General features: G+C 34.2%; 1 protein-coding gene across 3 annotated transcripts in view; it reads right to left on the bottom strand.

Moving 5' to 3' along the window:
- Positions 1 to 13,468, bottom strand: part of DACH1 (dachshund family transcription factor 1) — a 479,356-nt gene that overhangs the window by 26,920 nt on the left and 438,968 nt on the right. For all 3 annotated transcript variants that reach the window (XM_025262761.3, XM_025262762.3, XM_025262763.3), the window contains one exon: positions 13,205 to 13,273. In XM_025262761.3, coding sequence (XP_025118546.2) covers positions 13,205 to 13,273 — 69 coding nt within the window. The remainder of the gene's footprint in view (positions 1 to 13,204; positions 13,274 to 13,468) is intronic.

Below are 13,468 nucleotides of genomic sequence, written 5' to 3'. Positions count from 1 at the left end.
CAGGGTCTCTCTCACATTCTCTTCCTCAGCATTTTTGAATACATACTATTCAGCACTTGATAAAATTTTGGATTTCATTCCTTCCAAGGCACATCTCTTGCTTTTCACTATGATCTCTTAGTTTGTGAGAGAAGAAATCCCTGCTGCCTTTCTTCAGTGGGAAAGTTTAGGATAAAGTTAACACTGTATTGCTTCTGCCAGGAAATACCGTCAATCTAGCAGTTGTTAAAAATAGCAAGTGGGTTTTAATGGACTAATTTCTTTGAAACAGCTAAAATATTTTCAACCAATGAACCATTTCCCAAATAAGTAAACATACTGATTTTTCTTATATATGTTTATACCCTCTAGCTGCCCACTATTTAAGCCATAAAAATAACATTACCATCGAAAAGTGATCAGATCTTTAAAAATCTTACTTTTAAAACTAAATAGTTATATTCATTTATCCACTTACCAAATGCCTTGCTACCATTTGAGAAAGTGAAATTGGACTTTTTTTTTAACTGTTGCTGTTGTAAAATGATACTGAATGCTAAATAATGTGTTTGTTTTTCAGCTGTTGTAAGTCTAAAGAGATTTTTTGAATACTTCAATTATAAAAACATTTAAAACATACAAACTTGTGCAATTTTTATTTTAATGAAGATGAGAAGTTCATTAAAGAAGATAAATATTTCATTAGATGTTAAATAAAACAAAGAGATTTTTTGGCTTCTCTCAGCACAAAATTCCTTTGAAAGATTAATTAATACATGCAAATTATGCAAATTAGACCCATGCAAATATTTTATGAAGACAATTAAGGGAACCATTAATTACTGCTTTTTTTGCTTCAGTGAGATTCATTCATTTAATTTTAATTTCACTTTAACTGTTTTGATGTATAATCTTGCAGCTAAGAACTTTATCTTTCCTGGCGGGTCACTTAAACTTATAAATTTCATCCAGTGAGTGCACAGAAATCTGTAAAGATATTCTCTAGACTATGTTAAGTATCAAGAGAAATTTCTGACACAATGCTCTCCCAGAAACGGGGAAACTGGAAGGGAATGTGAGCTCATTCTTGGACAAGGTTCAACTGCTGGAAAAGCAATTAATTTGCTTTGGCTGTGCTAATATAGGGGAATTAGAAAGTGTGACACAAGACAAATAGAAATAATTAGTTCTCCAAAATGATGTTCTCATTAATATGGTTCGAACAGTAGAAATAAAAAACATTATTGTGGCATGTCTGCATTCTGTCCCTAACCATGGGAGGTAGAATAATGCACCATAAGCATTTTTACACTGATAGTCTAAATGATGATGTTTCATTTTGTTTTCTAAACGAAAATGTACAGCAAAAGCTGTCATATATCTCAAATGTCTAGATACACATGCTATAAATTGATCACATACTTTCCATCATGGTGTGTTTACATACCAATTCTTAAAATTTTGTTCATAAGCTCTGTAGTTCAGTGAACAGACTTTAAAATGAAGGTCCTTTTTCTGTAATTTAAAATTTTTAGACCACTTTTATAACTCTTAAAGTATAAATAACTTTTCTCATAAAATAAAACATTTGTGCTCTCACTTAAAGAAGCTACTCTGAATAGTTGTTGAACATTCTCTTAATTGACCAGGCTAGTTTTCATATCAAAGGGTAAATAAAAAAAAGAGAAAACAGCTTTTGTGACTAGGAACCACAAATCTATATTACTAAATGGTAACTGTCTCCAGCTTTGGTAGACATTATACACACTTTCTATGAGTACAAGCTCCAGTGAGCAAGTTACTTATATATAAAGGCCATCAAATTTTTCCCTTGATAATAAAGCTGAAAAGAACTCAAAGTAAAAACTTTTTCAAAATAAATATTCCTTAATTCTGAAGGTGATAGTATATTGTCTAAAAGCTAAAATGTCTTGATCATGATGAAAAATCAACTTATTATTCTGTCCAGTCATAATCATAAAAAGTATCATTGATAAATATACACATACAATTAAAATGACATGCTATTTTCCTACCTATCTCTGACACTTCTGTACTGCTGCAGCCAGTACTGTTATTATAGTACTTTGAAAAGTTGGAATTGGACATACATTCTGATTGCTATTTGTTGAGCTCTTAAATGTTTTCTAAAAACAGATCTTAAAATTAATTTTTCTTTCTTACAAACATAAGCTCATTTCATTCATTCTGAAATTTTAGAGTCCCTAAATCTCTTTTTCATATTTACATTGTCCACACAGATGTATGTTGCACCTTCCAAATTAAGATCCTCTGTGATTTTCATTGACACATGATTTAACCACTCTTCCATATCACTAATTATGATGCTAAATCAACATGGATCTAGCATTGATCTTTAGGGCCCCCTGCTAATATCAGTCCCAATTTCCATTTATCACTATTCTTTGATTATGGTCTTCAGACAATATTCAAGCTAAGCCAAAAATGTATTCATGAACAAGACAATTTAACTCAATTTTTCAATTTTGCTTACACTAACAAAATATTATTACACTTTCCACTAGTAACTGCTCTGTTTCAATCCATAAAAGCAACTTAATTGTAGGATGTCCATTTCCTGCCTCTAAACATCCAATTCCAATTCATTCTTCCTGATATTCCTTATATCCCCTGAAATCTCATCATAACTACCACCTACTACATTACTCTGCTTAGGAAATATAATGTCAAATATACTATAAATTATGCCCAATGATTTGGCTTTACTTTGCCTAATATTTGGGCAATTGAATAGAAATAAAGTTACATCACAAAACCTCATTTTATGTAACAATTCAACAGAAGCATATAACAGAAACATATAAGACTAACACATATGCTTTTTATTTATTTATTTATTTTTCTGTAGGAACCAGAAGTTTAGAAAAATTAGCTCGATGGAAATAACACATTGATAGTAACTTTATGTAAATATAAGTCTAATGAATCACAATTTAATACTATTTTTGGACAACTTCATACTTAATTTCTCACTGTGTCTGCTTTCATATATAATTAGTTTAAATTACATAAGACATTTCCAACAAAATCTATGGGACCATTGGCATTTGGAGTTTAAGCATATCTACCTACATTCAAAACCAAGATTTACTTTTTAATGTCTCTTAAAGAATAAGAATGTTTATACTGAAATCATAAATTTCAGTATCAAAATTATTCTTAAATTTTATAAAATATTAAAACTTATGAGTATTTCTGAGACTTTCTATTAATAATAATAATTCCTATTGCCTAGTTAAATGAGTAGTTAACAATGACCTATGATAACTGTGAAACATTAGCCTGTTTATTGGTTACTGCTTTCAATCAATATCATCTTATGTTCAACTTAATCAATGTTGTTTAAATTGGTTAGCTGCCCTGAAACACTACTAAACACCAGAAACCAGTGCCAAGGGACTAGAAGTAAATTTATTATTGTTTTGTTCATAGTAATAATTCTAATATTTATTTTTTAAGATAAATAAGAATAGTTTGAGTCAGTCCCTATTGTGATTACACATTTCTATGTGAATAAACAATAGTCAATATGTATTGCAGGCAGCCCAGAATTCAGTTTTAATCAACTCTGTCCTTTTACTTAATGAAAGCCTCCCTCTTTTAAGCTATATACAGATATTTTATATATAAAAAAATCATGTTCAAGTAACAATATTTTTCATAAATTTTGGCAAACACTTTACTATGGGACTAAATCAACACTGTGCTATAAATAAAGAATGATTTTCTGAAATAAAAAGAAAAGCAAATTATATATTAGAGTAATAATAGCTTCAGTGTTTGTTTACCAGTTGCTAGGCACTATAAATATGTTAACTCATAATAATAAAATTTAATATTAACAGCTAAAACTTAACTGTGTACATACTATTGCCCAGTATATGCTAAGTGCTTTACTTGGGTTATTTTATTTAATATGCATAGTAACCCTCTGAGGTTAAGCAATTGTTACAGAGAAAAAATATAGTGGAGCAGAGACTTGAATCTAGACTTGACTCCTAACATTTCTTAATTGGTAGATTCTGTAGGTCTATCTAGAGAACTTTCATGCCCACATTAGACTTATGGGTCTTTTTTAAGGATTAGAAATACACATAAGACAATTATGTGAAATCAAATTGAAACAATCCATTTGTCAAGTGAGGCTGTAATTTCCTCGGTTCTGCCTCATCACAACAAAAATATGAAGTGACGAACGTTACAGCCCTTGGACAGACTGTGTCTCAGCTCTCAGGCAGGCCCTGTTACAGCTCTCAGACAGATAAGTGTTACAGCTCTGTGTTACAGCTCAGTTTTATTTAGAAAATAAAGGAAAATACATTCTCGAGGCGTGAGGGCATGCTGACCCAAAAGACGCAAAGAGACGAGAAAGAGAGAGAGAGAGAGAACCCCGGCCCTTTGGCTCCTCTTCTTATATGTTTTTTCCTCCCCCTGGGCCTGCCCTATGTAAACTGGGCTAGCCAGGAGTGCTGTTTCTTCTACCTGAGGTCCTCACTCCGGTCCTTGGACCTTCCTTTGTTCTATTTTTGTGGGCTTTTCCCTTCCTTGTTTTAGCCGCCACCATTCTGGACTCCTTTTTCCTATTCTAACTACCTAATGCATTCACATAGATTTTCATATGGTAAGTTTAAGTAGGGTTCAATGTAGAACCCTTAACAGTATAGAATCTTGGGGTACCATTTAACAACCTCTGTTCAAACACATGGCATAGAAGAAATGAAGAGATTCTTTAAATGTTATATACTAAACTGAACATGGAATTGTGTCTCATTTTGCATTTTTCCTAAGTTCACTGCATGCTAAATTGTAGGGATGTAGGTACATATTTTAGGTAAATATGATTAATTTCTTAATTTCTTTTATTGTTATTTTATTTTATTTTTTAAATTTTATTTTATTTTTAAACTTTACATAATTGTATTAGTTTTGCCAAATATCAAATGCTTCATTTAGAATGATATTTTTCTCAGCATGTCTGGAAGTGTCTATAAACATGGTATAGGCATAAATGATTAGCAAAAATCTGGAAAACAACATTTTTCCCAATTGCACACCATTCTCTAGTTGCTATCAGTAGAATGTTTTGAAGTGTTGAAGCCATTAACAGGCAATGAGCTAACTATCTGCAATGAGCAAATGGGCTTCAGGTGGTTATCCTAGAAAAGAGACATGTAAATCTACATAGCAAAGCATGGAGAGAAAACAAAGACTCTGGAGTCAGAAATCTAAATTTAAATGTCAGCAACCCCACTAAATCATAGTGCAAAAGTGAGAATGTTAATTAGCCATCTGTGTCTTACCTTTAAATTAGAATATACAGGAAGTCTCAATAAATAAGAATTCCTAATCCACCTCACTATTTTAATAAGCAAAACTCCACTTACTATGTAATATCACTAAGTCCAAATGAAAGAAAGTGTATTACTAGGGCATTCAATGTATGCTGGAACATTTGACTCAACAGAGAAAGATACATATTTCACTAATAAGCTTACTCTACATCATTAAGGTTTAGGATCTGTCAGTTACTAAACAGATAATAACAACAATAACATATGTTAAAAGAACAACACTTTAACAATCTTAATCTAAAAACAGTTGGGAAGGAAACAAGGGATGAAGAAAGCAATTGGACTATGTTATTTTCCCAATTCTGATTAACTCATGGTGTGTATGCACATGTGCTAAGTCATTTCAGTTGTATTTGACTATTTGCGAACCTATGGACTATATAGCCCACCAGGCTCCTCTGTCCATGGCATTCTCCAGGCACGAATACTGGAGTGGGTTGCCATGCCCAACTCCAAGGGATCTTCCCTACCTAGGAATCTAACCCACATCTCCAGTCTCCTGCATTGGCAGGCAGGTTCTTTACCACTAGTGCCACCTGAGAAGCCTAACTCATGATGTAATCTTTATCAAATAACATACCCTTACTAAACCTCAGTTTCCTCTCTTGCAAAATGAAGAGATTTAATTTATTTGTAAAGCCCCTTCCCAGTGCTAAGCAGTAACATCATATAAGTGTGCTTGGCATTTCATCAGTGTTCAATAAACATTTGTTGAATAAATGAATAATTTTTAAATTCAACATGTATCTTCAAATATCTAGGAAGCCGAAAAGAAGATATTAAATTGGAACAAAAACATTGCTAATGTGAAGGCAAGTCTTTTATGTCCTTTTATTGGAAGAACATTTGGTTTTCTATGATCTGAGATCAGTCAAAAATAAAATAAAAAGCCAAGCAGTTTTGATTATGGACATTGGATGTAAATAAAAGAGATGTACTTTCAATTGGAGTCAAGATTTTGCAAGCATTTCTTGCAGATATACTAAGATGTCAGAGGAACTGTGGTCCACATTCCCATTAATTTCAACAATTACTTTTGGATTTAAGAGGACAGGTTTCACTTAGAATGAAAAAGAAAGCTGCTACTTTGAAAGTGAACTTTTTAGACTTTTTGAAAATTTATAAAAGACATAGATAAAAGAGTACTAATTCATGATTCTCCCATGTTATACTTCACATTTATATATTGAATATCTAAACAATATAAGGAGATTAAATCATTTGAAATTATAAGAATCAAATCAGAAAAGAAGCATGAGGTTAATGCTTAAAAACCAAAAAAAGAGTTATTTAAGAAATGTGATTATGGTATATGAAGTTAAATAGAAATTTTAAATGCGTGTAAGTGAATGTTGGATTTCCCTGGTGGCTCAGACCTTAAAGAATCACTTGCAATGCAGGAAACTCACGTTTGAGCCCTAGGTCAGGAAGTTCCCCTGGAGAAAGGATTGGCAACCCACTTCAGTATTCTTGCCTGGAGAATTCCATGGACAGAGGATCCTGGCAGGCTACAGTAGGTAAATATTCACAGAATCCAAATCTTGAGTCAAATGTGTAAGAATAAAGTAACAGAAAAGCAGCCAGGAAGGGCAAGCACATTCTGTTAATTCAGCTATCAAAAATGAAAATTCCCCCAGAATTTGTAATTCTGACTTAGGAGGAATCATATTACCCTTTGCTTCCTCCAATCTCTCCCACCAATGTCAGAAAAATGTCAGAATAGGAATACTTGACATTCATCCACAAGACCAAAGGTCCTAACTCACCACCACATTTCTTCAGGGATTAGCGAGCATCACAATGTGTCAAACATTTGGGCACATGAATGTGGCACAAACATGTGACACACTGATGTGTAAGTGTCAAGCATACTTACAGACACTAGGAGCACAGTGGTGAACAAAGCAGGCATGGTTCACACTCTGCCTGGCTACCACCCAGAGAAAGGAAGAAGAAAATATTTAAAAAGTGACTGCCAATGCACAGCTGTGATTGTGGAGAAGATATGGTAAAAACCTCTGTGAAGAGGGGCAGGGAGAAGCTGCAGGGGTAGATGTGGAGTCTGAAAAGCCTTTCTGGATGCTGTGACTTCTAGGATGAGACTTAAAGAATGAGTAAGTAAGGGCAGGAAAGAGAGAGAAATGCCACTGGGAGGTAGAGAAAGATGTAAGACTTTCTAGATTAAAAAAAAAAAAAATCAATGACAGAACAGAGTGAAGGGCAAAAGTCATGCTTGTGTTTAAAAGGCAAGGGAGGGAGCCATCAGCTTCACTTTCTTCATTGTGTATTAAGGAGGATATTGGATTGGGCAGTAGAGAGAACCAAAGGGAAGGAAAGTAGAAGAAAACACGTCAGCAGGGGGAAGAAGGTGAAGGATCCTTTAGGTTTTGTGCACTGGACTTTGAGGTCCCTGTGAGACACCCAAATTCCAACTGGATATTATTTGGAACTCTTAAGAGATGTCTGGATTGGCTGGAGAGACATTTTTTAAATTTTTTAAACTATTAAAAGATATAGCTTAAATCATCTAAGTGGAAGCTATCAAAGATGAAAGACTAGGATTCAGTAGAAGGAACTCATAATATTATAGATTTGGCTGCATACATTATGTAGATGTGCATTCATATGTGTGAGGGACTCAGGTTTTGAGGATATTTATTAACCTGTCCAAAAAATAGTTAAATAAATATTTATGCTGACTCTCTCTACTATATATATACCAGGACTTCCCTGGTAGCTCAGTCAGTAAAGAATCTGCCTGCAGTGCAGGAGACCTGGGTTCAATCCCTGAGTTGGGAAGATCCCCTGGAGAAGGAAATGGCAAACCACTACAGTATTGCTGCCTGGAAAATCCCATGGACAGAGGAGCCTAGTAGGCTACAGTCCATGGAATCGCAAGAGTAGGACACGACTTAGTGACTAAACCACCATATATATATACAGGGCTTCCCTGATAACTCAGTTGGTAAAGAATCCACCTGCAATGTGAGAGACCTGAGTTCGATTCCTGGATTGGGAAGATTCCCTGGAGAAGGGAACAGCTACCCACTCCAGTGTTCTGGCCTGAAGAATTCCATAGACTGTATAGTCCATGGGGTTGCAGAGTTGGACATGAGTGAGTGACTTTTACGTTTATATATATGTATATATATATATATATATATACATATATATAAAATATCTTACGAAAACCTTTAAAGTAAGATACAATTTTTAAACGTCATCACAAATCATGACATATAAATCTGTAAGATTCAGGCATAAAAGAGTTAATCAGTATAAAATCCAGCTCATGCAAAAAGTTGCTTTTAAATATATATATATGTATACATATATATATATATATATATATATATATATATTAGAAAAGGCAGAGGAACCAGAGATCAAATTGCCAACATCCGATGGATCATCGGAAAAGCAAGAGAGTTCCAGAAAAACATCTATTTCTGCTTTATTGACTATGCCAAAGCCTTTGACTGTGTGGATCACAACAAACTGTGGAAATTTCTGAAAGAGATGGGAATACCAGACCACCTGACCTGCTTCTTGAGAGACCTGTATGCAGGTCAGGAAACAACAGTTAGAACTGGACATGAAACAACAGACTGGTTCCAAATAGGAAAAGGAGTACGTCAAGGTTGTATATTGTCACCCTGCTTATTTAACTTATATGGAGAGTACATAATGTCCAGCCCAGTACAACGCTGGGCTGGACGAAGCACAAGCTGGAATCAAGATTGCCAGGAGAAATATCAATAACCTCAGATATGCAGATGACACCACCCTTACGGCAGAAAGTGAAGAACTAAAGAGCCTCTTATTGAAAGTCAAAGAAGAGTCTGAAAAAGTAGGCTTAAAGCTCAACATTCAGAAAACTAAGATCATGGCATCTGGTCCCATCACTTCATGGCAAATAGATGGGGAAACAGTGGAAACAGTGGCTGACTTTATTTTTCTGGGCTCCAAAATCACTGCAGACGGTGACTGCAGCCATGAAATTAAAAGAGCTTAATCCTTGGAAGGAAAGTTATGACCAACCTATATAGCATATTGAAAAGCAGAGACATTACTTTGTCAACAAAGGTCTGTCTAGTCAAGGCTATGGTTTTTCCAGTGGTCATGTATGGATGTGAGAGTTGGAGTATAAAGAAAACTGAGCACCAAAGAATTGATGCTTTTGAACTGCGGTGTTGGAGAAGACTCTTGAGAGTCCCTTGGACTGCAAGGAGATCCAACCAGTCCATCTTAAAGGAGATCAGTCCTGGGTGTTCATTGGAAGGACTGATGCTAAAGCTGAAACTCCAATACTTTGGCCACCTGATGCGGAGAGCTGACTCATTTGAAAATGACGCTGGGAAAGATTGAGGGCAGGAGGAGAAGGGGACGACAGAGGATGAGATGGTTGGATGGCATCACGGATTCAATGGACATGGGTTTTGGTGAACTCTGGGAGCTGGTGATGGAGAAGGAGGCCTGGCGTGCTGCGGTTAATGGGGTCGCAAACAGTCGGACATGACTGAGCAACTGAACTGAACTTGATATATATATATATAGATAGATATAGATATAGATATATAGATATATATTGATATTCATTAAATTTCCACCAAGCTTATTAATTTTGAGTTTAGTTACCAGAAGTATCAGTAAGGAAAACTTCATTCCTGTATAGTATGAGCTGATTTACCTTACTTACCCAGATAAGTAAATTATTTAGAGCCTCTTGCTCAGCAATAGTAGTTTCTAAGTTGCTTTCTGTTTTACTCTTCCCCACCTCTGTACTTTTACATAAATGACGCTACTAAATACTAATGAAACAACATTTATTTGGGGGTAACTGAGTAGTATTTAAGTACCTGACTGCTAGGTGACTAACTCATGGGACAAATCTGGCTCATTTATTAACAAAATATTAAAAATGAGTAAGGACATGCCAAGTATAAAGAAATGTGTTTCCTTTTTCATTCCTAATTAAGTTTGAGCTTATTTTGGAATACAGAATAATTTCAATTATGGTTGGATTGGGAGCAAGAAAGAATACAGAGACTCATAACTCCTGGGAAGGGAGCAGGGTTGTGTTCGTGTCATTCATGAGTTGTGAAGCAACACATGCTTAGAGCTGCCAAAATATCTGATATAGACCATTTCACAAATTAGCAGTGAGTTCTGGTTCTTTTTCCTTTCCCTTTCCCATTCTTGAACTTAAGACTCCTCATTTTACTAAACACAGTCCTTGTTCTTTGATATTTTCTCTGCATCATTAATTTTGCTATTTTGTTAGCTTCTAAATTTATGAATTTAGTTTCCAAGGCTAAAAAAAAATGTTTCAAAGGACTAAATGAACTCATTTAGTTGGGTTAGACTAGCAAAAGATGATCTCTTTGCTTTGGTATTTTAAAAGTCTTGGGTAGTGTCAAGTGAGATAATCGATAGCAATTAACATATAGAAACACAGATTCATCTACATGTGTTTTTTAGATTACATTTGAGAAAAATTCACATTATCTAATTAAAACCATTAATATTAAGGTGTCTTACAGAAAAGCTTTCATTGAAGAGTATGATTATCAGAAAAATCCTTAAATTTAAGTGTAAGTGCACAAATATTAGATTATTGATTATTTATATTAGACTTGAGGAACTCATCTTTTTAATTGATAAGATGAATGAAAGAATTGAAAAAAATGTTTCACGTTATAATTAAGAGAAAGCAATAAGTAACCCCATAAAAAACAATATTTGCTTTAAGTAACTCTGTATATTTATCATTCAAATGTTTCTCCTTTCCTGAGTTATAGAGTTGTTTGAGTGGGTTTTCTGTGTTATATATAACATTCTAGATGGCACAAAGAATGCAATTTATGACTAAAAATTTTCTTCAGAGTGTAAGTAAATCATAATAGAAATTGAAAGTAGTCAAAACTTTGACCTCTATAGTAAGACCTTATCCCATATTGAAATATACATCTGATTTTGTGTTTTACAAATTCTGATAAAACAATTATAGCCTTAATTGATGATCTAAATAATGCTAATAGCAAACTCATGAAATATATATTATGTCAACTATGCAGAAATGTTTAATTGTTGCCTAATGCCTTCTTACGGAGAAGGCAATGGCACCCCACTCCAGTACTCTTGCCTGGAAAATCCCATGGGCGGAGGACCCTGGTAGGCTGCAGTCCATGGGGTCGCTAGGAGTAGGACACGACTGAGCGACTTCACTTTCACTTTTCACTTTCCTGCATTGGAGAAGGAAATGGCAACCCACTCCAGTGTTCTTGCCTGGAGAATCCCAGGGACGAGGAGCCTGGTGGGCTGCCATCTATGGTGTCGCACAGAGTCGGACACGACTGAAGCGACTTAGCAGCAGCAGCAGCAGCAATGCCTTCTTAAACTTCCCATGTATATGAAAGAATATAGTGTCCATAATTTTTCTTGCTTAAATTCTAATCACCTTGAGAATTCTGTGGATATCAGATAATTTATATATCACATTTACCAGGAGGCTTATTTATGCCTCCTGCTTATTTATGCTTTTTTATGTCCAGCACTTTGGACATTAATTAAGTTAGTACCTGAGGAGTCCCCAAATACACAGACCACAGTTCTGATAGTTCACAATGGACATACTGTCCCTGATAAAGAGGACTGGCTTTGTTATTAGTAATTTGTTAACATATGCATGCAATTCTTTACAAAGCAACATAGATCATTTGAGTTTAATAATACTATAGTCACACATATATGTAATTTTGCTGAAACCTATAATGCTCTAAAAAATGAAATCTTTTCTACAAGATGTCTCATAATAGCATATAGTTCAAGCCTTAGGATTTAAAAAATAATTATCATGGTAAAATCAATTAATACACAAAAAACATTCTCCAGGAATGTCTCTGGTTTCTGATTTTTATTTATTGCATATATGATACTTTACACAATTATATTTCCTTTATAGTAAACTAAGAATGATACTTTTGGAACTGACTGAGTAACACAATTAATGTCAAACATTATCCCCAAAATGAATGAACTTAAAATGCAAAATAAAAGCAATCGGGAGGATTATAGCAGTTAATCATTTTAGGCTTCCCTTTGAAGAATCATTTTCATTTAACGCTCTTTTTACTGTTTAGTATTCATGTTGTTAGATTGAGTTTATTGTCTAGAATAGATGTGAGGCTATAAATGCTACCTTCAGATTTTGCTCTCTCCTAAAAGCATGGTCTTCGCAATACACATATTTTGCTTTTCTGAGTGTTTAATAAAACTCCCTCTAGTATTCTCTATATGATTTTGCTCAGCAGATTTGTGTTATTAAAATGTATATAATGGCACACAGTCCACTTGGAAAGTCCACATAGGATCAAACAACCTTATTTATTGTTAGCTTTCACCTGGTTTATTTTACATGTACCTTGCATTAGTTGTCACTAAAACAAAAAGAAGATAATTTCAAATTTTAAGAACTCCCTAATTAACTCATGATTTTATTGATATAGAATTTATAAAACTTTCATCTATTAGATTGGGCTTTAGACATTCAATAAAACACATTTACTGTGTTCAAGATTAAATCATACATTGTTTAAAATTAATTATTCCTTTTTAATTGCATTGTATAAACAGAAATGACCTGTTAATTTAAAGAAAATCTATCAGCACAAAATGAATTCACTCATATAAACAAGCAAGATGAACTTGACCTTGTTTGAACTTGTTTTGATGTGGCCCAGATGGTAGGCTACATGCTTGAATAGCAGGCTAAAGCAGAGGAAAAACTCATAGAGCAAGATCTAGATTTATAGCCTTTTGCAAATTCCCACCTTGTATTGTCCTTTCGGCATCTGTTCTGCCGCCACTGCGGTCAGCTTCTATCTCTGGGGTCAGAGAGTCTAAAAACAGAAAGGTAAGAGTGACACACATTTCATTTGATTCCCATTGTCCTTTAAAAAAAAAGCAACCTGTTACTTTGGTGCTGAATTAAAATTACATAAATCTTTGTCATCTTTTAAAGGTTGAACAAAGACTATAACCTTGAGAATTATCAGAAGATTTGAATGGATAAATAATGCAAAATTGTTCAGAAA

Source organism: Bubalus bubalis, chromosome 13 (genome assembly GCF_019923935.1).
Source record: "Bubalus bubalis isolate 160015118507 breed Murrah chromosome 13, NDDB_SH_1, whole genome shotgun sequence".
In the NCBI taxonomy this organism is placed as follows: domain Eukaryota; kingdom Metazoa; phylum Chordata; class Mammalia; order Artiodactyla; family Bovidae; genus Bubalus; species Bubalus bubalis.
This window is presented reverse-complemented; position numbering and strand designations above follow the sequence as displayed.